The sequence below is a fragment of the Homalodisca vitripennis genome, chromosome 4, assembly GCF_021130785.1.
Source record: "Homalodisca vitripennis isolate AUS2020 chromosome 4, UT_GWSS_2.1, whole genome shotgun sequence".
In the NCBI taxonomy this organism is placed as follows: domain Eukaryota; kingdom Metazoa; phylum Arthropoda; class Insecta; order Hemiptera; family Cicadellidae; genus Homalodisca; species Homalodisca vitripennis.
In genome coordinates, this window is record NC_060210.1 from 31,232,088 (window position 1) to 31,258,832 (window position 26,745).

At 33.7% G+C, this 26,745-nt stretch overlaps 1 protein-coding gene across 1 annotated transcript in view; it reads left to right on the forward strand.

Annotated features, from left to right (window-relative positions):
- Positions 1 to 17,116: 17,116 nt before the first annotated feature.
- Positions 17,117 to 26,745, forward strand: part of LOC124359105 (T-cell leukemia homeobox protein 3-like) — an 83,482-nt gene continuing 73,853 nt past the window's right edge. Inside the window, exon 1 of the mRNA XM_046811558.1 lies at positions 17,117 to 17,824. Within this exon, the coding sequence (XP_046667514.1) occupies positions 17,392 to 17,824 (433 nt within the window). The 5' untranslated portion in view covers positions 17,117 to 17,391. The remainder of the gene's footprint in view (positions 17,825 to 26,745) is intronic.

Here is a 26,745-nt window from a genome sequence, read left to right on the forward strand (position 1 = left end):
AATATCAATTTTTTATTTATGTTTTAACTTTATATTTAATATGGTACGTAGGCCCGTATGTCGTATAGTGTCTTTACAATAATATCACAACAAACGTAAATGTTTTTTTTTTTTTTTTTTTTAATCTTAAATTAGTAAAACCACCATACCAACCTAAACTTAAAGTATCTTGAAGATTGTTAGTTCCGTTTTAATTTATAAATGTTTATTAGTAATAAAGTAACAAAATTTGTAAATAAAATGAAGTAAAGAAGATGTTATGAAAATGTTTGTGTAAACTAGAGAAAACCTAGTAAATACAAAGCTAAGTGCACAGATAAAACCTTCTAAAATACTGCATTCATTTGGCATAGTTATTTTAAAATATTATAAAACATTGCACTGTTTAATTTTAACCATTTTTTCAACTAGGATTAAACTTTTTAAATTATTGTGTTCCAAAATTCCAGGTCATCAGACGGTCTTCCCAGTCATCTCGTTGGACAAATGAGGTAAATCACTCTTGTATACAGTCATCTGCAATGTAAAATCTTATATACAATTAGCTCCTTTTACATAATTAAATTAAATTTAAAAAATCCCAGTTATAATTTAATTAATAATTAATTAATATATAAACCCTATCCACATAGTCTAAGACAAGTAGTCCTGTGGAGGCTTTGACCTGGCCTCCACAGAGCTTCTGCGTACATCTACTACGGTTTTACGAATATATTTTAGCCGGGTGTCCTAAATGTCTGGAAAAACTTAATTATTTTGATTAGACATAGCTTAATTAAACTCTAGGGTTGCGTACGCACTGTACAGTTTGAACAGTTTAGGTTAAATCTTTTCATATTGAGGATACACTGTCGAGGAAATCGTAAAAATCTTTAATGTAAGCATAGGTAGAATTATACGTCCAAGCACTTGGGAGCTCTCAGCATTTAGTACCTTTCGACCTCTGGCACCTCTCGGTTTCTGGGAGCTCTAAGCAAGACCCAGCCTTCAAAAACCCCAGGTCTCTGTCAACTCTCCATTTTTGGCAGGTCCTAGCCTTTGGAAGAATTTTTTTAGGTCTCGTTTAGAACACATTGCAATACATCCAACTGAAAAGTAACCATTCGTTTGAAAATGGCAACCTCTCAAAGATTAATTGATTTTGTTGTAAATTAACATTCTAAATTACAGTAGAGTTGGGGTACTTACACAAATTGTTGTGTAATTGTATGTTATGTTGCGTTAGGTGACGAACTTTCTTGAATAAATAAATTCAAGACATATTAGATCAAAATCTTTAAACGTTTTTACGTGATAATTTAATAACATTTAGAAAATTACTAATGATGTTCTTTACTCGTTGAATAGTGTTTTACTTATCAATGAGGATAATTCAGAATTAAACAAAAAAAACTTAAAAACATTACCTCAATAGAAAACAAGGCTCACCGGTCACAAAATTTAGATTTAAATTTAGATTTCCTTTGCAGTTCATTAGACTGGCACATTTAAACTTATAGTTCTGAACCACCTGAATCCGTAAAAGCCACAATAATTTATATGAAACCAACTATGAAACACTCTAAGCTTCTATTTTCTCAGAATTTCCACCCTGTCATGTCTCTGATTTTGGGACTTCTAAGATTCCGAGAGCTCCCACCCTCTAGGAGCTCCTGACCCAAGCCTCTGGTACATCTCGCCCCCTTGGACCTTCAATAAACTAAGAACCTATATGCCTCTAGCAAGTACCGGCCTATAGAAGCTCTAGCTCTCTGGCAACTCTCCACCGTTGGCAGTTAATTGTCTTTGGGAAATCTTCGGCCTCTTGTAGTAGTCAACCTCTAGCAAGTACCGGCCTATAGAAAGCTCTAGCTCTCTGGCAACTCTCCACAGTTGGCAGTTAATTGTCTTTGGGAAACTTCGGCCTCTTGTAGTAGTCAGTCAACCTGTAGCAAGTACCAGCCTATAGAAGCTCTAGCTCTCTGGCAATTCTCCACAGTTGGCAGTTAATTGTCTTTGGGAAACTTCGGCCTCTTGTAGTAGTCAACATCTAGCAAGAATCGGCCTTCAGCTTCTCCAGTCTTCTGGCAAGTCCTGGCCTCTGACGGCTCCTTCCCTTTGACAGTTCCTAGCACTTGGGAGCTCTCAGCATATAGCACCATTCGACCTCTGTCACCTCTCGGCTTCTGGAAGCTCTAAGCAAGACCCGGCCTTCAGAAACCCCAGATCTCTGGCAACTCTCCGTCTTTGGCAGGACCTTGCCTTTGGAAGCTATCGGCGTTTTTTTAAGAGTATATCTCTAGTAGACTAAGTATAGACTTCTGGCTGTTTCTGGTTTCGGGAAGTTCTCACTCTCTAAAAGCTATCATGCCCTTGCAGGTACACCCGGTATAGGTCTTTTGGCAGCTCCCGACCTTCTATTTCAGAGCTCTGCTCTACTCTCTTCTAAACATATAAATAATGTGTTATGATTAACTCCATAGAACTTTCATATCAATTATAGTTCATTGTATCCAATAAAAAAGTGTTTAGAAGAACATTGTGTACACAATGGCTTCGATCTGAGCCGGGTCAAATTCTCGTGCCCCTTTCGGTTTTCCCGACTCTTTTTTGTTATAGTGTTTTATTTTGTTGTTGGTGTTTGCTCTCGTTGACTCTTCGAGGCTTTGGTGTCGTCTGCGACTGGATCGAGAGAGTAGCGACTTTCACTTCTGTTCAGACCGTTACTAGTGAAGTTTATTTTGTTTTTACCCTTTTATTTAGTTTTGGGTTTTGTTTTGGGTTTTTGTTTTGCCCCAAATGTCTGGCTAAACACGGCTGTGTCAACTGACGAGGTTCACGAGCTCCAGCTCCAATGTCCGCCTCTCCCATGATTCTTGGGCCGGGTCCTTACACCGGTGCCATGGCGGGCTACTAAGGTTTTCCTACCTGAGGACATTATTTCTCTGTGATACCCTGCTGTGATATTGTCTCAGTGTGCCTGTTATTTAAGTATTGTTATCCAGTTTGTTATCTAGTTTTAAGTAGTTAAGTTTAGGTTAATTCTATCCTTTCAGGAACCCGCCCTGTGCCACAGGACTCCGGGTGATTTTGGCTTGTCCTGTTTGAAATTTGGCGCTCTAAATTCTATCTAACTTAAATTTATAAAGATTTTTAATTTTATCCATAAGTCTGGGTTGACCACTTATAGTTTTGTTCTTCAGGTGCACCTGAGTAGGCAACCTTTCTGGGTAGTTTTGTCTGCGTTTGTCCCCTTGTTTTTCTTTTCTTCTCAAATATATATATATATTTTCACTATGGCTGGCCATCCACGTTCTTTCTTTGCCTTTCCTTGCTCTCTCTCCGTGAGTCGGGCCCCGCTCCGCTCCAATGGGAGCACGTTCTTTGTTAAGCTAGCTTGGTACGGGCGAGCGGAAGCGGGGTGTGGCTCAGATCGAAGTACTTCGTCCTATTGTCTCTAAGGACGGCGAAAATCCATGCCCGACTCAAATTTATAATAAAGAAGGTACATACCGAATTTGGTTAAGTCACTCCACTGGGTGTTCAGATTAATTGTGCATAAAATATATTTGGGCTCCACGCACTTCTCTCAAAATGCACAGAAATACATTCTTGGTTGGCATTTATTATGTAAAGACGTGAGTCCCAATTTTGGTTGGATTCTGTAGTATTCGAGTATAAGTATGTTTTGATCTAAGGCTCTTAGCTCCAAACCCACTTGCACAAGGTGCTCAGAATAATGATTTTACATAGTATAGATATGACCCTAGGGCTCTGGCCCCTTGTTCCAAAGGGCGCTGATCAACCATTGTTTGTTTAATGAGAATGTTGAAATTAGCTTCTTTTCACCTCCAGTTTATTGCAGAGTTTTAAATGTGACACTAACACCACCTCACAATCATGAAACCAACTCATCTCAACATTCGCATGGAATCAACCTTATAGAACGCTCATTTCAGCCATAATCGTGATGACATGGGTATACAAAGAGAAAATGTTTACATGTAAACACTGCAATAGGTAGGTTACAAATCTACCTAAAATTCTCAATGGCTGACAAAATCTATGTTCCACCGTTTTATGAAACTAATTAGTTCAACAAATAACTTCAACACATAATTTTGGCAACTTAATGAAAACTGTTGTACTATTAACTTTCACAGTATAGCCAATCAGTCTGACTGAAATTTGTTTATTCAGCGTTTCTAGTTGATTAGTTATACACTACTTGTACCTGCTACTGTTTGACCTTTTGGACAAAAAATAAATAGGGTTCTTGCAGAGCCCAAGAGGGAGTGTTATAAAGTATATAGGTATACAGGACCTATCAGGTCATTAACAAAAATGTGTAACAACCCTTCTTTTAATGTTGCAACTTTTTTTAAATTGAGTGTACTGTTTAAAATGTTAGCTAGTCAAACTTCTTTTCTTACTTAGTGGTAATACTGTCCTGTATCTTAGGAAATCCAGTAAAATTCCATTCTTAAAGAAGAAACTGATCAAAATTGAAGAGGAAATCTATCAGACATTTTGAGCTGTAGGTTAATAACTTTGATGAAACTTTACTGTAGCTGAGGGCTTTGGCCTTAATAGCCAGTCAATTTCATTAACTCGACTTCGGTCAAGAGTGCCATAAACAATTATAAAGATATTAGAGGTAATTGTATATCGCTACTAAAATTTTCAAGACAAGAAGCTTTAGGCATGATAGGTATTTAAATCTCTACATAACGAGTTTTAAAATTAAATGATTTACTATTTGTTCTATTCTCGATGCACAATGTAGCAAGTACGTTTTATGTTACTTGAAGAATGCGCAATTTTATCCTATCTTTCGAACCTTATAAAGTCTCTCTGTCATAGTATTCTCTTCTCATATACTATAAAATACTCGTTTTATTCATTTGTGCACTTATTCATTTTACAATTTTAAGAAAATTATAATTTTTAATTACGTATAACTTAAAGAAATTGCATGTTTTTTTTAATATTTTTGCACTGAAATATTCATCATCCCATTTATCGTTAAAAGGTCCTCCACAACATCGTATTTGAATTTCGCGAGAAAGACTTCGGTAACACTTGATAGAGTTTATTCTTGTAGATCGATTCAATAATTGTAATGATATGGAACTTTTCCTTCTTCAAGGGCAGAGGGTTCAACACTTAAACCCAAAATGTATCATACTTATTACAGCAGGATTAGCTGTGTACTATCTCGTATTATAAATATCTTCTTAGATGAGCGTTATTATTCGAAGGGCTAGAAAAATACAATTTCACTTTCCATGTCACTTTATCTCGAAAACGAACTGACATATAAACTTGACATTTTGAACAAAGCCTTATTTCTTTAAGTGCAATATTGATTTCGACTATGATTTCAAGTATCTCCATGGGATTTAGATGGGCGTTAGGAAAGCCTTTAACTCAGGGTATAATTGAGCTATAAACTTGAAATTTTATATATTTTGCAAAGCTGATATTAAGGGTTCTAGTGAAATTCGTCTTTTGTCTACTTATCTGCCTAAGTGTCTGTTTTCCTTTGGATATCACAAGAAATACTTCATTTCTTTTGCTGCGCGCATTTGAAACCTATCATTCAGTTGGCAGGCAAACCTTTTTTCTGTCTCTCTAAGGGCTATAAAGTTTTCTTTTCATTATGACAGACTATCTTTGTCTATCAGCAGGACATCCTGAAAATTAAAACAGCATTTATAGTAGTATATGTTTTCGTTTGTTGTCTTTATCAAAGTATTTTAGGTCAATATAAATCACTTTATTCAAAACTTATCCTTATTATGCCTATCTTTGGAAATTATTATGTATCGTAAAATATGAATTAAAGTAGTAAAAATAAACCCATATTTACTGCGGCATACGATTATAGGACAAATAATCTCATTTTAAAGATATAATTAATACATACACCGAAAAGTTATTTGAAAGATGTTTATTGAGTAATTAAAAAATCCATAAAATCTGTTTGGTACTTCATCGTTTAAATATTCAGAAAGTACTGACACAACGAGAAAAAGTCAAAGCGATTGGAACACATTTATAACATCTTAAAATAAGACATCTTCCTTATGCCTACGACCATGGGTAGGTGTAAAATTACTTGAGGTTAAACGCTGTTCTTATATTGTAAAACCAAAAGTCGTTTTCCTATAGGCGGCTCATAATTTCACAGTTTTTAACTGGAGTTTTGTTGCAAATTACCATAGCACTGTAAACAAACACGCGAGGTAGATTCGGTATTCATTCAATAAAGAAGAAAAATAGGTTGTCTTTGGTTATATTGCTCTGCACAAACAAGGCAGCCACAATTTCAGAGTAATGGCAGAAGTGCGCTCATTCTTCCTGAAATAGGCTTGGTATTCTGTTTGATTAGTTTATTTTGTGGTCTATTGTAAATGTGTTGAAGTATACCTGAGGTCAGTTATGAACTGTGGGTTGAATGCACATTTCTGCAACTCATCATCTCAGCAACCCATTATCTCGTTGCAGCAGTCGTGGAATCTCGTGGACTCCACAACAAGGGTGTCATGGGAGACTTTAATTAGGATTGCAATATATTCTCAGGCATTATTGCGGTCAGTGATGATTACTGGATGAGTCCCTTATCCTGATAATCAGCTGATCGTGCAGCACTCAGAAGCCCACTGTCTCGAACCGAGGTGGCTCAGCACTCAGCACTGACTGCACCACACAGCTTGTTGACAGACACGGATACTGTTGTTCGAGTTTTCCATGCAAGACACCATTGCAGATTGAGGAACATTACGCTTGAATTCTTTAGGCTCACCCATTAATGAAGGGGGCTAAAACTTAGTACGGTACTTACTAAACTTGGCTCAAGATTTTCCTCAGTATTCATCAGTTTTCAAAATATTCAATTATAGTGTAATTTGTTTGGCAATGCCAAAGTTTATTGATGATTTGCCTCATTTTTTCATTTAACTTATCTATATCATATCCTTAGTTATTATTTTGTAGACTCAGATATACTTATAAACAAACTTGCCATTCCGCTTAAATTTTAACAAATGCATGTAATAATTTAAATGGTTGCAATTTTTGCTTGGGTGATAAAAATATTAGAATATTATCCAACTACCAAAATTTTTATCTCATAAAAGAATTTAAATTGACATAAAACTTGTTTCATTGCTAAATTTTAGTTATTCCAAGGACATATCAAGGACCCTCTCTTCAGTTACAAGAACGCAGCTAATCACTTGAGATCTTACTATGGAAAAGGCATAAAGGCACACTAATAGTGTTATTGTTATTCTTCCGTTTTTTATTAACAGCACTATTGCTTTTTTGTCTCGATGTTTTAATTGGCTTAGCGTTAGCGAAGCATATTACTCAGAGGGACTGGACAAATTCTTCTGGCTTTTTGTTTTTTGTCTGTTTGTCTTACGTAGGATAGATATCTCGAGAACGAAGTGAGCTAAAGAAATGTTAAATAAATGTTGCGTTAAACTTCAGTTAAACTTCGACAAGATCCATTTTGTTGATGATATATCCTCCATGGGATTTGGTCGAGCGTTAGCGAGGCCTACCCATGGAGCACATTTCTTTCATGTTAATGTGACCCTATGTCAAATCAAATCAAAAATTAATTTATTGTCGTGACACAATAGTTAAAAATCGTACGAATGCATCAAATCGTATTTCAAATTCTCAAGCAAGGCATAATAATTCAACACATTTGACTCTCTACTGAATGAAGATTTTTTATAGTAAAAGAGGTTATAATTATTCCAAATGCACTCTAATAAAATTATATAAAAAGATTGAAATACATATTTTAAATAAAAAGTTTGTATAAAAAAAGTAAGATACATGTATGTGTAAAAGTATGTCTACATTCAGTAAGATGTAAAGGACAATATTCAAATCTCATAGTTGTTAGTGAGGAATGTGGCTAACACCTCAGTAAGCGCTCATACACTGCAGGAGTTCAGCCATGGAGTCTGTCAGCACCTTTCGAGAACCAAATGAGCATGAAGTTTTGCATGATGACACTTCATGGTTTGTGCGTGTACCTTATTTATTTGAGACTTTAATTTTATGACCATGTTTTAACATTTAATTACCAGAATTTTCAATAATATTTCTTGTTAGCTAGTTCATCTTGCATGTGCTTCATACATAATTTCACGTAGTTCTTGTTGCCTTTGCATACATGATCTTTAGTATCTTTATTTTTACTGTTGTTATCATGTTTTAGCTATAATTTTTATTATAAATATTAGATTTTTAAACGGTTAACTTATGCCACGTTTTTACATCCCATAATAGGCTCTATCTTTCTTTAGCATCTTAATTTATCTGTTTTATGAATAAATCTGATTATTGAATACACCTTGATAAATCATACCCATGGGAATCTAACATTAATAAATGCCCTTAATAGAGGAAAAGGCTAGGTTCGGTTCATTGTAATAAAGACGCAATACGATTTTATAGTGCTTCCAGCACTATAAAATATAAGCACTAGAATTTGTCTAAATTTGTACTGAATCACGATGAGTGGTGTTCACGAAACCATGCCTAAGAAAATATTTCATATAAAAATCAGATACTCAATTAACGGTATTGGTAAAAGTTTAAGAGACTAAATTTGCCTAGCTTCAGTTAGATATTAATGGTATGTTTTAAGGAAGCTAAAGAAGCTTATGGATATATGCGACGTGGGTAAAAAAACTAATGTCATTGTATAGTAACTGTTAATCTTTATTTTGCCAAAAAAAGACTACAAAGTCAACAGTGTACATTAAATTAGCACAGAACATTAAATTTACAATAAATTTACTACTATACGAGTACATAGTCTTTAGTACAATTTTCTTGTTCTTTTTTCTAATTGGTATTAGTCCATTAACATTCGATTCTCTAATCGATATCTCAAAATGAATCCAGGGTGTAAAACTTAAAAACGGTATCATTATAATCCATTATTTAATAGAATAAAATACATAAACTTGTCTTCAATCGATGGTACATTGTTTATTAATTTATGGCTTAGGGCCTATGACTAGTGACCCAAAAATGTCTGAACTATGTAATAAAATAACACAATTTAATAGCAGTAATGAGTAATACACCTTTTTCTTAAAAAAAGAAAGCGTTGTAACGAAAATTAAAAACAAAGCCATTTACAAAAATGTAAAAATCTTCATTTAATGGTAAATATAATTTAATAAAATAACATTAATTAATATTGATGTGTAAATGAATATTTCTACAGAATTTTGACCTAAGAACCAGAACCATTTTGTTATAAATTTGAAGTGCGAACGTGGTCTGCTTGAATAGTAACCACACACGCACACCTAATCTTAAACAGTAAACATAGGAAAAGGTGTGAGTGAATAACTGATAACCTAGTACGTTTAGTAAACAGGGAAAATAGTCTAGAATATAAAAACCTATCGAAATCTGTAACGAAACAGATTAGGGAAGTAAAGATGAACTATTACTCATATCTGATAGAAAACTGCCATGGCGATACTAAAAAATGTTGGAATGTAATAAAAAAAGTTATGAAATCTAAAAAAAACAAACATTGATAGGATAAAGGTAAATGACACACTGCTCCATGTATCTGAGGGAAATGAATTTATTGTTGCCAATACTTTTAATGAGTATTTCACGAATATTGTTCAAGGGTTAAAAAGCAATGAGTTTGGTAACAATGTATTTTATGAAGATTGTACAGAGTATATGTGGAGATGTGGAGTATATTTCAACACATTTAGTATAACCTGCAATGAAATAATTGAAATTGTGAAAAATACGAAAAATAAACATAGTTGTGGATTGGATGGTGTAAATATTGTTACGCAAAATAAAAATATAGCATTATTTGCACCACTTTTATATGATATTTTTAATAAATCACTACAGCAAGAAGTATTCCCGGACAAATTTAAAATTGCCTCAGTTGTGTCTGTGTCCAAGTCTGGATGCAGAGAGGATGTATCGTCCTATCGGACTATATCTCTGATTAAATCCATTGAAAAAATATTTGAAACATTAATAAAGAAAAAGTTACTTTTATACCTGACTGAGAGAGGGTTACTTTTACACAGCCATTGCGGTTTCCTGCCTGGAAGAGGGACGGATCTGGCCATAGAGAAGCATGTAAGTTGCATAACTGACTCTGTTGATAGAAATATGTATAGGTTATACTATTGCTTTATATCTCGATTTTCGTAAGGCATACGACGTTTTGGATGTAAATATATTAATAAATAAATTCAGAAGGTGTGGGATTGGTGGTACTGCTCTATTATGGTTAGAATCTTTTGCTAAGAAAAGAAAACAAGTTGTCAAGATGGAGTATTCAAATTGTCAAGTGTGTGTTACAATTGGACTACGGAACAGCTCAAGGAGGGGTGCTTGGCCCATTAGTATTTTTATTAGGCCTATATATCAATGATCTTTTAGAAATAAAACTATTTTCTAAGGTGTTTGCATATGCAGACGACACAGCGTTGGTCTGTTCAGCATACAACAAAAATATTCTGAAGATAAGAGAATATTTATAAAAGAAGATAAGAATTTACAAAATATCTCAGAGTGGCTAGTTAGAAATAAAATGCTTATTAATGTTTCTAAGTCTAAATGCATATAATTTTTGTGATCAGGGTTATTTATTTATTTATTTTGTCTTCCAACGGCTTAGCCAATTTACAATCAGTATAGTTAAATACAGGACATTATACATATATAGTAAGCAAAGTAGCACAATGTTGAGACGGTGTACAAGAGATATACAAGAAATATTAAATTGTACAATTGCAAAAACAAAACAAAATATTTTCTAAATAATGGAGACAACAACGTGAAGAGTACAATGGCAAAGATTAAGACAAGATGCTGACTTAACGACTAATAAATGCCGACTAGTCAAACGTAACAATAAGCTAGAAGTAATAACAAACAACGGTGCAACAGAAAGCAACAACAATCAATAAACACAACAATAAACTGCAATAACAACAAGCTAATAAAAATATGCAAAAATGAATAATGTGTGGTTAAAGCGATAACAATGACACAAACAAGAGATAAACTATGACACTAGCGATAACAACAAAGAATAATCAGTAACAATAGCCTGCTAACAATACTAGGCATGAAATGTAACAAGTTAATTAATACGGAAGCAACCTTGATCAGGCCATGCATAACAAAACCACTTGCACTGGTTGTAGTGGCCCTCTAAAGGCACCACTCAAGAGCACATCACTGCACAAGCCAAAGGTGGTCACGTGTCACGATTGGAGGCTTCGAACAGCTGATCTGAATGACGAGGGCGGGGTATGGAAGAAGTCTAGGTGATCAGGAAGTGTGTTGCCCAGGCGCTGGACTCGAAACAGTGAGCTATTGGCTGCATATAAGGTATTAGTTGAGGTTTTCGAAAAAAGTGCCCTTGACCTCGTGCCAGAAGGTACCCTGAAGTTTATTCTTTCCAGCAAATCAGGGCAGTCCAACTCTCCTCTGACCAGCTTGTATAAGAAAAGTAAGTCCTGACTGACACGCCTTGATTCCATGGAGGGTAGGTTTAGGAGCCGTGAGACTTCGAAAAGAAAATACTGAGATAGAAGATTTCTTTGGCTTTCGCTGTCACAAGTACTTGTGTATATTTATAATTGTAGCTGTCCAATTATAGAGTTTGTAAATTATGTTAAGTATCTAGGTCTCCATATAGATAAATACTTAAAATGTGATTGTCACATAAATATTTTAGAAAAAAAAATTAAAATAAGTCAATATTATTCTCTTTACCATATGCGAAATCATCTGAAAGTTGATCAATTAAGAAACCTGTATTGTTCATGGCTAAAGAGTACCATGAGATATGGAATAATACACTATGGTGGAACTTTGCATACGCTGTTAAACCCTGTTATTGCATCACAAAGAAATGCTATTAGAACATTATATGAAATAAAACGAATGGACAGAGTGAGTTACTTGTTTTCTGAACAACGTATATTAACTTTTAACCAGATTTATATGTACAGCATTGTAATGTATAAACATAAACACCTACATAAATTTAAGATAAAAGAAAATTTTTAAAGTACCAGATCTGCAAAAAAATAATGTTAGAAGTTCCAAATATGAAAAAAGAAAAGAGCAGGCACCAGTTTTACTGCATTGGGCCAAAAATATTTAATATTTTTAGAATCTTTTGGAAATGAAGTTTATTTTGAATGTAAACCGAAGGTAGGCTAAAACTGAAAGCTCGTCAATTTATTACATAATAATTGCGCTTGATGAATCTAATTGTTGTTACTCGTTATTGGATATTCATAGATTATTTATTGTTATAGGTGTTCTTCGTTACTGTTACGTAATGGATGATTTATTGATCGTTATTAAGTATAGAATTTATAATTTATTGTTATTGAGTATTATATATAGTTTATTTATTGTTGCTTGTTGTTGTTTAATTGCTGGTTGTTATACACTATTTACAGTTTAATAATGTTAAATTGATGAAAGAGTTTATGGGGTAAGATATTGTGTGATACATGTCAGCTTTGGAATGATAGAAATCTTTAGTGGTTTGTTGTTGCAACCTTGGCACTGTTAGACTTGTTATAGTAGTGTAGTGGAGTGGAGTTAGAATGTATATCTATGTAGTAGTGCAGTAAAGCTTAGTGGGTATATTGTGTATATTAGTTGTAGTATGTGTACTGTATGTATAAAATCTGCAAGTACAACCAAAATGGACTGGCCGAATGTGAGATTTGATTTGTATTGAATAAAAATATATTGTGTCCCTATTGTGTCGCTATTACGCATGGGACGTGTGAAATATTGTACACAATGTATTTTGTTGAATAAAGCATTTTTGAACTTGAACTTGAACACACACACACACACACACACACACATCGCCATGGTATCTTATGTTCATGGTTATTATTCTAGGTTCTCAAATGCTCAAAATAACGTTTAAGTTTTGGAAAAAGATAAGCCTTGCCTGTAGTTATCATTTTATGCTTGGGTTATCTAATTTTTTCCCTTATCAGGACTTTTAAGGTTATATGCAACTCGACTCGGTTTTATAATTTAACCTTGATGTGACCTACTCCTGCAGGAACGTGGCAGATCAGTGGGGAGCTCTTCTAAAGGAAAGCCAAGAACGATTAAAACTTTTTCACCTTTCTAATTTGCCTAAATTGTGGGTTCTTTGGCAGAATGTCGCCGTGACGAGCCAAAATTTCCAATACAATATAGATTTTTGGATTTACTTAGGAACTTGTTAATATTCATCCGACTACCGATACATGTCAGATACTTAGTAGATAAAAATCGACATCTTACACACACCTTTCACCCATAACAAAATAGGTACTGTATTGTATTTTCCGTTGATTGACTGAATGTCCATTACTCACATTACTTTTGGTTCTTTATAGGCTAAAATTTAAACTCTAGATGTTTGATATTTGACTAATTGGTACTATCTTTCGTTCAAATCCCTTTTGAGTAATTGCATAATTTACCCGCATCCTCTCACTATAAATGGTCCATGGACGACAATTTAGATGCGTTATATGTAGAAATGTTTTGAAGTAGTTAGGAATTATTTAGGAAAATACGGGGACATAATGCAAACGTTCTTTGGTCTAACTATCCAGCGTGTTTATTTTTTGTTTTTCATCAAAAGACTCAGCCATTTAATAATGTAAACCTTTACTAATAGTCTATATCAGTGGTACCCAACTGGTGGTCCAAAAAGGTTAGATACACTAGATGTACCTTTTTAAGCGTTTTCTTCGTAACTGGAGAAAAATCAATACATTGAATGAAAAATGAAAAGTTAATATTAGTGAAAAGTTAAGTATGAAAAATTAATTAGCATAAGTGTTCCCCGAAATTCAATAACTTGGATGCTCCTTTGTTTTCAGACTATTATTTGTACATTGTGTGCTGGTTGGACACTATTGGCGCACTGGATGTAGTTGCACTAATTGTCTTTTAGGCCTCTATCACCGACCAAGCACCCACGTCAAGACAACAAGTGGGTGGGAGCATGGTCGTATATTGTCCATGCATCAACTATCCATTTCTCTTTAGAAATGTTGTTTCTACCTCACGTTTTACAGGAATGTTTTAAGTATTTTAAAATCTGTTACAACAATACTATGCATTTTGAGTACAATACATTAAAAAAACAGGTATATACACTGTTTAATTATTTAAATTGAATTCTGCTTTTTAAGTATTCTATTGTCGTTTCTTTAATAGAATTTTTATATCTATTTATAAACAATATTCTAAATAGTCATTTTACTGAAAATTGATATAAAATAGTAATATAAATTAGTTTTATAAAATTTATATTTAATCCAACATTACAATAAATGTAAACGTTTAATATTATGATAAATTACATTTCTCAGTATCAAGTTTTTAATATCTGAACATTTTTAACGAAGGCAGCTTACAACTAAAAATTAATAAATAAATAAAATGTTGCTAGATTTATAAATTTATGTAACATTTCTCATGCATCTTCTGTACACAAATTGACTCAACCTGCGACACCATGCCGAATATAAAATGACTACGGTACTGAAACATATTAACTTTCAGGTGGGAGAAGTTATTCCAAAACATTTTAAGGGCACAACTCTTTACATTGCAAAAACTTACAAGTTGACGTATTTTTTATACAAATAAATTACGTTTATATTCCGTTTACTCCAGTTCTAAGCTATTTTTAATATTAAGTGTCTACTTATTCACAAAGTCAGATAAAATCGGTTACAAAATTGCACCTAACAGATAATTTTGCACCTCACATGGCCATGCTTCAGTCATCCCATTTCTCATCAGCAATCCAAAATAATAAGCCACAGTAAGAAATGAATGGCTCTTGCCATCTAGCTTGTTATGTAGACAACATTTCAGGAAAAGTATACAATGTTTAGCTTTTATTTGAAACCAACCCATCAAACAAAGTAACTTCGTGTCATGTATATTGGTAACTTACTGAAAAATATATGATCAATCTTCACACAACACACGGTTTACACATTTGTTTATTCTACGATTACGTTGCCATAATGGTTACCCGTAAGACCTATGAAAAAGTGTTAGAATTTAATTATTATTCTTACTTAAATATACATGTTAGTAAATTAATATTATTATTATTACGTGTTTAGGGCCTATTACATTGTCGTCCAGTTCTGAGCTACAGGTTTATTCAAAATCTCAAGTCTCTATCTTTATTAATTTTTATGATGTTGATTTACACGTTAAATTGGTTACAAGACATGCCTATATGTAAACAAAAAAAACGAACTGATAAAAACGTGTTAATACACGTCCTCTTCAGTTTCTGTTTTAAGTTCTTTCCGTTGTTGTTTATTGTATATTTATTTGTTATGGTATTTATAGTCTTTCTGTTAGTTATATCAATTGAAATAGTAGCTCTATTCACCGTTTACCTAATCTCTATTCTTGTTATTGTTACCTGATATTTCTATTGTTGTTAGTATATATATATATATATATATATATATATATATATATACATACACCCTGTATATATATATATATATATATATATATATATATATATATATATATATAGTTTATTTCTTAGTTATTATAAAAACTGCAGCCCTATACACTGTTAACTCAATTCCACTCTAGTTTATCCTACTGTTGTCTTAGATTCTTTACTGATGTTAGTCCTTTTTATATAGTTTATTTACTGTTTTTCCTTTATAGTATTTAATTAATTGTTGTTATTTCCTATTTAAATAGCTTTCATTAGGCTCTATGTTCTATGTCCTATTGCTATACATTGTTTACTAGCCTTCCAATTTCCAGTCTTGTACAGTTGTTACCTGTGTTGTTTGCTGGTCATTCATCCTTGTTGTATGTTACTATTTACTCTCTGTCTTATTAGCTGCTAAGAAAACTTTTGTACATCTTGTCCATAATTATTTTTTGTTACTTTTGTATAAAATTGGCGATTGCCGTTGAAATAAATAAATAAGAAGTGTACATTATAGTAATAATAAGTTATCTTACTAATAATATCATAGTAATTTCTTATAGTAGCTTGTATGAGTTCTAAATAAACACACAAAAAAGTTCTCAATTAAGGGCCTAATAATAGGCCTACTCTAATTATTACACTACAATTTCAGAAAATAATACCAACAATAAAAACACAGCATGATAACGTCAATGTTATTACGGGTATATCAATGAGCAATAATCATTGATAAAGAGAACATGGAAACAATTACAACAATTATAGTCTAATTGAACCTTGAAAAAACAATTATATAAATATAACAATACTGTGATTGTACTGTACTAATAGACTAATATAATTAGTAGCCGCGTGTTCACATATTAGAGAAATAAATACAACTAAAGTCTATGATATTTATTACACTTTATTTATTACCATTTAACTTTATTGGGGTGTATTTTGTAATGTTACTGTTGGCAGTTTACAGCATCCAGTAAAGTCCGTAATGATATGTTCGGCGGTAATGTGGACTTTTGAAAACTCTACTTATTTCCTTTTGCCGTTTTCCTTCCAGTGCACTAAAATCCTCTAGTTTCCCATAATCCCCCAGTTACAGTGTAAGCTCTACCACGAAGTCATTACCAAGATGAAGTCGGTGCCTCGACACACTCGGGTATAAAGCAGTTGAAGAGGTTGGAATTCGAGATTAAAATCACCATCCTGGGTAATTCGAGTGATTAAAGTAATCACAGTCGCATATGGAGTCCGGAGCTATTGTTTTGCTTTTTGTGGGAAGGGCCATTACAACATTTCCCTAAGGAAATCCAATCTAAGATAAAAAGATTACATTATCATAAAAGGCGGTTAGGCCGAGCTGGAAGCTTAAACATAGTGTTAAACATATAATTAATACTCCATGTTGAAGCGGCCTCAAGTTAAGTGGGTTTCAATTTGGTGATTGTGTACAAGGATGGAGCGGCGGCCAATGGGAGCACGGGGCGGTGCGCGGGGAGCGGAGACGCGTCACGATTGGCCGGACCGGTCCCGCCTCCCGCATTGTTGCCGCGTCAGCTGATCGCCGGGGGACGACAGTGTTGCACGATCGCTCGGCCGGTGAAGAAGAAGCAGTGCAGTGCTCGAGACCGGATCAATGGGCAGTGACTGTGTGACTAATTTTCTTTCGGAAACAACGCTGTGATCTCGTTTTCACGGACCTATTTTTAGTAGAGCTAAAAGAGTTTATCATAATAGTAGTAGCGTGTCGAGGATTGTATTCTTTCAAGTGGACTTGCTGTGAGTTGACATGTATTGTACAATGTCATCGAACAGGACTTAAATTTGTTTAGCAGTGTAGGTTAGCTGTTTTTGGACTGAGGATGACGTCTTCACTGAGTGGTGCGATGACCGATGAAGAAGAGGATCAGGAAATTAACGTAGACTCCGGACACGAAGAGGGTGAGGATGAGGACAGTTGTGGGGCCGACAGTTCCGGGGACTGCAGCCCTCCGGCGTCTCTTCCCTTCAGCATCTCCCGGCTCCTGGGGGACTCCCCGACTTCCAGAGCGGTCGTACCGGGAACTCCCGACATCGCCTCCCTCTACTCTCATCCCGCGTTAGGTCTCAAGGCGCCCCAGGGCCTACTCTATTCTCCGGCCGCGGGAGTCATCCGTGTTCCCGCACACAGGCCTCCGCCCCCGGGACCCCCTCTGGCCGCACCGTTCCCCTGGCTCGCCATCGACCCTGCCCTCATGCACCGCAGCGCCGCCGCCGCCGCCTTCGCTTCTCAAGTCGTCAAGGAGAGGTTATCAGGTCAGTTCTGGATATAAAAATGTATTATAAAAATACAAATGGTCTTATTATTAGTATAGGCTAATACTCGTATTAAATGAATCCCAATACATTTCTCCAATATTCTAATTCTCCAAGAATAATTTCATAAACTGGCACATTAAATAAACCTCGGGAAACATTGTACAATAATTAATTGTAATGACCGTCGTCACTCTTCTATTTGTGTACCCGTATGCTTATCATTTAAAATCTAATTGTGTTTTAATGGGGGAGAATAACACCTTATGTAATTAAGTGTAATTATATGTCAAAGCGCGTGTTCATAGATATATAAGGTCCAGTCGTACACTATTTTAATTAGTGTACATTCATTATTCTCTAGCTTCCGAGTTGTTTGGTGTCCTTGAAATACATCCCTGTTAAAATTTAATTTTGAAGCTTTTTCGTATTTGTTCCTTAATGGTAGTGGTTTTATGGACAAAAGGAGCCTCCATCATAAATTTTAGTTCATATGTAATACGTGACAGTTATATTTTCCTTATGAACTATTTATAAACAGGATTTCATTAAATTATGAATTTGTACATTGGTATTAACGCTTAGTCAGAAGTACGCACCGAGTCGCGTCTCATGCCGAAAGGGTTAATGAGTTTATTCTGAAAACCTTGCAAACGTTGCATTGTTGTTAACATTCTAAAATTCTATTTAGTGCCACTTCCTACATTTGTATGTGGAAATTTCTTTAAATTTAAGTTGTCCATATCTGATGTTATTAGAGAAAATAAACTAAAATCCTAAGTATAGAATTGCTGTTTTTATTTCCATTTAGATGTCAAAGATACTACAAATGTTTTTTTTTCAAACTATTGGAATTACTAACATTGTAATTATTACTACATTAATACGGTTTATGATAAAAAAATTCAATCACCCTCACTTTCAATAAACTAATTAATACTTTTATACTGTACTATATTCTTATCAGCATTTATGACACGTATAATTTTTGATGTTATTTTACAAAGTAATAAAACACTAATTGAAACCCAATTATGTACTCGTAGGTCTACTTTTGTCACCAATCACTAACGAGGGTATCACAGGCAATTATCACTTGTTGGCTCTATAACAACCGCGTTATCTCATCTGCCTACGTTTTTTTATTAATGAACAACAACTTTGACTCACGAGGTTAAAGCCATTTTTCAGATAGCCTACCTGTTATTCTATTAATTTTTATTACTACGTGTTATTAATAATAAACATAATAACAACTCGTTATTTAGATATATCTAAAGAATGCTTCACAGGTTGCGTCTAATCTCTCAGCAGTGTTTTAACACTTCACTGTCATTTAATGATCGTTTTTACCCCACTTTAACAGACAAAGTACATTATATTTAAAGGTCTACACGTTAGGATTATAATTAGGCTATAATAATATTATATATATATATATATATATATATAATATATATATATATATATACACATACATAGGCTACATTTTTAGTTTAATTTGGGTCGGTCGTAAATCTAGAAATAAATTAAATTAATATTCCATTTCTGATTTTCCCAATTCTCATATTGTCATTTAAAACTTAAAAATAACAATTTTAAACAGCATTTATTTAACGAATCTTGCATTGGTGAAAATTAAAAACATAGGGACACAAAAGTTTTGTATGACTAGACTTAGTTATATTTTAATTTTATATTAACTATAAATATGTTTCCACTTTTTTTAAAGGAGAGGCCGTTCTTCTTTTTTTTTTTTTTTTTTTTTTTGCCCGTCGTCATGGGTCTCTGACTGTGCGAGGATCTTATCAAACAGAATAAAGAGGAGAGTCGATACATTACAATGTCGATGGTACTGATAAAACGTAAAACGGTCAAAGACAGGATTTGAACCTGCGTTATTTCTTGCACAGATCCAAAGTCCAACGTCTTAGACCGCTCGGCCATTGACACTCCCGTTATTGCTTAGTCCATCTCTATTACGTGTAGCCTATATCTAGATTATACATTGTTTTATTGACGCTTTTTGTAGTTCTGTGGTAACCATCATAAATAATAAAATCCATTATGATTATCTATGAAGACTTGTTCTCCTTCTTCTCTTTATGTCCTCGGCATGTAAGAAGATATTATGGAATAGAATAAAGGAGATATGCCATAAATTACGAGGTGAACAGTGGCGATGAAAGTACTACAATCTCAGTAGTTTATCAAATCATGTAATCAATAATATTGATTCGAATATATTGTGTTGATAATACGCGTTTTACGACATAATGTCTTAAATTTCAACGCATTGCTACATGTACATGTATAGTTAAGGAATAAATTCATTCTTTAAATGGATTGATAGTAATCAGTGAATGCAGCTCAATTTTTTACTATGTACGAGAACTCGTATTGGAAATATTACTGGTTCCAAGAGTACCAATACTCGTAAGTAGAAAGTTCATCAAATCGTGAAAAAATTTACATTTCCGAGACCGATGTAACTTTTATTTAGATTGAAGAATACATTTCGAATATTACAGGTATTGCGCTAATAAAATACCTACCAATGCACGTACTATATTTTTATTTCGTTCAGATATATATTATAGCTCAATAAAACAATTTTACTCTAAAAACCAATGTGAATAAAAATGAAGTGAAAATAAGAATATGCATACGATACATGTCCTTATTTTTTTGAAACAACTACATCTGAATAATTGTTTGTTAATAAACAAAAATTATAACTCCGACTATAAATATAGGCCTAAAGTTTTGAAACGTTCATAAAGTCGCCCTATCTCGTTATGTATAGTCTAGTTCTTGACCATTATAATATGTTTTTACTGCATTGGATTTAATTTTCAGAAAAAGATTATTGCTAGATTGTATTAAGCATTTGTACATCCATTTCTACCTTGGTAGCAAAGATCGCTTTTAGACATGGAGCATCTTTGACTTTTTTTAAATTACGAGCCTATTTCAAAACTAAAAGAATTGTAGCCTTAATTACATTTTTATCAGAATAAATCCTAAATGTTGGATTAAATACATTATTAAAACTAAATATAGGAGTTTTCTTGTTTCATCGGTTTGAATAACGTGAAATTTTGTATCCATCCGTTTATTTCCATAGAGTGTTATATAAAATAATTAAAATATGATCCTACTGCCTTTTTTGTTTTAATGTAAATTCTACGGGTGTTAAAACACATACAAATCTTACTCAATAATTCCAAAATTATTCTCTGAAACATTTTTTAACGCTTGCGCTTTGCGTAATTGGAGACTATGATCTTTATAAGTTTATCGTAGCTATACGTTTGGATAGAACAAACTAATTAATAATTAATAGAATAAAAATGTACGGTAAACATTGAGAAATATAATTTTTCTTACTCATGAGTTTTAAATACTGGTTGTAAATCGACTATGGCGTTATAACATTTTATCGCTTCAAAAAGTGGAAGGTTAAGCACAATTCAGTTGTAGACCATCAAAACATTTTAAAATTCCTGGAAATGAACTTTTAGATATAGGCTACAATCGGTTTATAAAATAGTAGCAGTTCAAAAGATATTTTACAGTAAAATAAGTTATTAATTCGCCATGTCTCCATAACAACACACTACCCACTACATTTTTACTAAATCTAGGGTTTTATATTAATGGACGACTAGGTAAACTTTCTCACTTTTACATTTTTTGGTATTTATAATCATTAAATTTACGCTAATAAGGATGTACAGGCTTAAAATACTAATCACGGTGATCCAGAATCTTGGTAGACATATGGTGAATGCCTGAAAACAGGAAATTCTTTTAGGACACAACTTGAATCCCAGCTATCTGAGAAACCTCCTCAGAAGTATGGGTTTTAAATGCTTGGCGTAATAAACAAAATCGGGTATCAAATTGTATCCCAAAAAATAAATAAAAAAGTAGACGACAGTTATGATGGGAGGGATGCTTGCACTCACCGTAACCATACTGATTTATTCTGTTCCCCCCCTGTGCCACATGACCCGATGAATAGACAAATTTCGTTAATGGACTGTGTTTGTCTAGTCCATCGTATATGTGACGGTTATTTTATCATTTTACTTCGTTACAAGAAATTGTTATTATTCAAATATTCCACATCTCGCAGGGATATTATTAAAATTTTTTTTGTTATTACGCTAAGTAAGTATTTCTCTACAACAAAACTTATTGCAATGTGACAAACATATAATGTTCGCCTATATTTATTTTTACAAACACCATCAATTGATTTTATAAGATGCTTAATTGAGAAAAATATATACTGATCGCGAAATTTCCAAATTCTCAATCATTTGAATTCCTTCGTTTATTCTTTATTCACGTTATTTTTACAACCCCTAACAGTTTTAATTAGGTTACAAACTTATATCTCAGCTGATAACTGAACAGCTAAAAGACGTTGTGAATTCTGTTATGTTATGTTCTGTTATGTTATGTTCTATATTTGAATTCCTTCGTTTATTCTTTATTCACGTTATTTTTACAACCCCTAACAGTTTTACTTAGGTTACAAACTAATATCTCAGCTGATAACTGAACAGCTAAAAGACGTTGTGAATTCTGTTATGTTATGTTCTGTAATGTTATGTTCTATATTTGAATTCCTTCGTTTATTCTTTATTCACGTTATTTTTACAACCCCTAACAGTTTTACTTAGGTTACAAACTAATATCTCAGCTGATAACTGAACAGCTAAAAGACGTTGTGAATTCTGTTATGTTATGTTCTGTAATGTTATGTTCTATATTTGAATTCCTTCGTTTATTCTTTATTCACGTTATTTTTACAACCCCTAACAGTTTTACTTAGGTTACAAACTAATATCTCAGCTGATAACTGAACAGCTAAAAGACGTTGTGAATTCTGTTATGTTATGTTCTGTTATGTTATGTTCTATATTTGAATTCCTTCGTTTATTCTTTATTCACGTTATTTTTACAACCCCTAACAGTTTTACTTAGGTTGCAAACTAATATCTCAGCTGATAACTGAACAGCTACAAGGTGTGAATTCTGTTATGTTTGTGTCTCAAATTATTTTATAATACATTAGCTTATAATAGTAAAATATAGCACTTTAACATGATAAAGGACAAAAGACTGGTATCTCACTGAAACAATGCTTACAGCACGATTCGACGACTAGACCTAGGAACTACAACTTTCGGGAGGTCAATATTACTAGCTAACTCTCTTGATTGGTCCTAGCTGTTAATCTCCGTGTGTTCTCTACACACCGTAGTCTCTACAGAAGAAATCACCTAGTTCAGACGGCCAAAAAAAGCTTGATCTTTTCTGTTCCCTGATTCATTTCGCAGATCCTTAAAAAGGATTTTGCTCTTCGGCCATTTCACGATACCGTATATAACAAACAACAAATGTAAAAACTGTTAAACCTATTGGGAAAATATGAAATCGTGCCAAATAATACGATAAATGTGTTTGCAGACATATTTATTATAAAAACCCCCGCACAATCCTGAACAATAGTTAGAACAATAACTTTTAGTTCAACTATTACTACAACGAGGCGTGTGTTTACGCACTGCGTCAGTGGTAATCTTAAAAGTAGGGCCGTGACTATGTAATAAATGACAGTCTTTTGAGTCACGCGCCGTCCCAAGCGCCCCGATATAACCAGATTATTGAATAAAGCGATTGTTTCATGTGAGCGCAGAACGAGCTGCGTGGTGGCGGTGTCTGTAGGGCGAGCAAGGACAGAGGCTCAAGCAATATGGTTAGCATCGACCCGGATCCGTCACTGTCTCTACAGAACAGCAGTAGGAGATCGTCTCTGGTCAGAAAACTACAATAGTTTCTATCAGGATATTTCGCCTCTTCTGTATTTCACCATGTTATAAGGTTTTCCTGCCAGTGAGACTCGTACTCAGAACCAATCTGCACATATCATTGTTTCAATGTTGAACTCATAAGAAAAAGTACAACCAACACCAACCGGTAAGCGTTCATTTCAACAACTATTTATATTTGCGTGATATATATTTTTGTTCCGAAACCGAGCAAAACTTAGATTTCAGACGATCTGGAAGTTATAGAAATATACCATAGAAATATACTCTAACAGTAACTTAAAACAATTACATCTTAGTGTGTATCAAAATCCTTCCTTCATATATCAAAATGTGGTCTGAGAGTCGTAGCCAATCTGCAGTGTATACGCTAGCAACCTGAATTTTCTAGAAATCGACAGATACATTTTTCCTGAGAATAAAATCAATCATCAGTCATGCTAGTTTTGGTGGAAGTGCTCATAGAAAAGTATCGAAAGGATTAAAAATACTGTATGAAACGGTTATTCTATTCTCAAATTATATTTCCCCTAGCTTTATAAAATAAAACAGACAGTGCAAATGGGCTGTCGGGTACTGAACTATTACGCTTACAAAACTTGAGACACTAGAGAGCAATACTATTAGGACATGTTGTTATCCAACGCAGTTGTAACTAACAGAGAATTAACTATCTCTGGCCAGAAACTTATATACCAATAACTCCGTACATGTACGTTTCACCAGCTCAGTTTTGTGTCAGTTGTAACTGTTGAGGCAGGAATGTTTGTTCTTTGCGCATCGCTGTCTCTAAATCGTCGTAGCTGTTTTGACCGTATGCCGTCACTTGTTGAGAAGCCACGGCCTTAACAGTTGTGAAAGAATAATTTTGTAGACTTTTCAACATTTTGCCGTTGTGTTTTGCTGATGTAGCCTATTCTGTTGTTTTGTTTTTATGATGTTGTGTAATTTTCAGTTGGTTATGTGATTTTGTGGTGGTATCACTATATACTTCTATATTTTCGTGTTCAAGGGATTTTATAACGTTCTGAACTTTAAATGTTCAGCAAAATATGATTTGTTCACATCAAAGCCAATTATATTTTAAACTCTTAAATTAATTATATGCATTAAAAATTTCTAAAGTGATCAGCAAAAGCATATGGTTATTTATTACCACGACCTCATGCGTTACAGAGGTTCGTAAGTGTGCGTTGTTGCCTTCATTTTATTGCTCAAACGGCGGTTAATTAATCCAACGAGATTTTTTATTAGCTTTTAAAATGAATAAACTCTTGAGTATGTTTCTCCATTTGCCTAAGTGCGAAGATATCTGTAATGGTGTAATGGAATGATAGTGTCTCTTTACCTTAAAAGGTAACTGGAAATTATCTGACGAATTCCTCTTGATGCAGTTAAAACTCTATATACACTATTCTACTTAAAGTTGATGTATTAATTTCTTAACCTTTTGAGAGGCTTTTGATTTTTTCGTAGTGACTCTTTATATACGGATTGTTATATTCATCCTCTGGAATAAAGAAAATTTGATTTGTTTTATTTGAGTAGGCCTACTTTTTAATATTTTCGGAAACATCTAAATGCGTTCTCGATAACTGAACCATAACAATTTGGAAAATACAGTATTTCAAATGAACATCCAGCAAACACAAGTATTTAAATCGATCTAGAGTTATTAATGATAACGATTGGTTCAGTTGTTCTGTAAAATGTTTACAATAACTTAAGAGCTCTCTTCCTCTTGATTGTGAACAACCAATTAAAGTTTCGAAGATAATGAAAGTTTTGGAAAATAATGAAATGGTTTTAAACAATTGTTTTTACTAAAAGTGTTAAACTTTTAAATAATTGCTGTTTTTATTTTAAACTTAACACCAAAGAAACAATAATAAAATAATAACCATTGTATAGATGGGGTGGAATTTTAATACAAAGATCAGTATTTGTATTGTATCGAAATTTTGTTATACTTAAAACCGTCATTGGAGTATAGTACTTCTATATTAATCAAAAATTAAATTGAACGAAACATTTGCGAAGCCACTTTATGTAGCCTACTAGAATAGATCGAATACACATACAAATCTTAATTAGTTTTTAATTTAATTTTTAAGAACGCCAAAATCACTTTACATTATGTAAACATCAATAAAATCACAGAAGATTAAATCAGTTTAATTGTCGATGAATCTTCGGCTTACAACACCGTGAAATATTAGGCCTAAAATAATTCAATATTTGATTGAAGACACTAAACTACAACGAAGAGGTTGTTTAGTCTGAATTCTTCATTAACTTTAAAAAATATCAGTTTTTCACTTCATTAGTCTACTCAAATGCTACACTTATTTACAATTCCTCATCATACTACAGTATTTTTGGCGTCTCAAAAAAGTAATCTGTTACGTAATAATAGACCTCAGACTCCAACGTTACGTTACGTTTCAGGCTCTGGTCTCGAATAAAATGTTTTTAAATTATTTCTGAAAATGTATATTTGTTTGTAAACTAAGTTTGCTTGGTAACACAATAAAAATAAGAAGGCTGTTCTTCATACACGTACCTACATGCACATAATTAGCTGTGCTGACAGTATACCAACCACTTCATTCCACTACTATAGGATGGGAAGCGAGGCGAGGAAGGAGAGCCACAAACCAAGAGAAATAACCGTGAAAGGAGATCCACTGAACTATTCAGGGGCCGCGCCGTTAAACAAGACATTCGGCATAATTCGGCGACATTAGCGGCCATGTCAGGTTATCGGGCGGGATACGTAAATGTCACATTTGCGGGGTTTTATCGACGACTCGCCTCGTCTGATGTTGTTAGCACGTAATTTACCCCCATAAACAGAGGCTACCGCGACGTAGGGGAGTGGGTCGGTACATCGCTACCATTATGGAATAAATATGACTTTGGTAATGGTGAAGGTAAGAAACGTGGCATCGAATATCGCGAAGATAAAACGATGGTCCTAGTACCTAACCTTGAGGTACTCCAAACTGAATATATGTATATGAGTATATGTATGAGGCCTATAACGCAGCGTTGAATATCAAAGGGATACAGAAT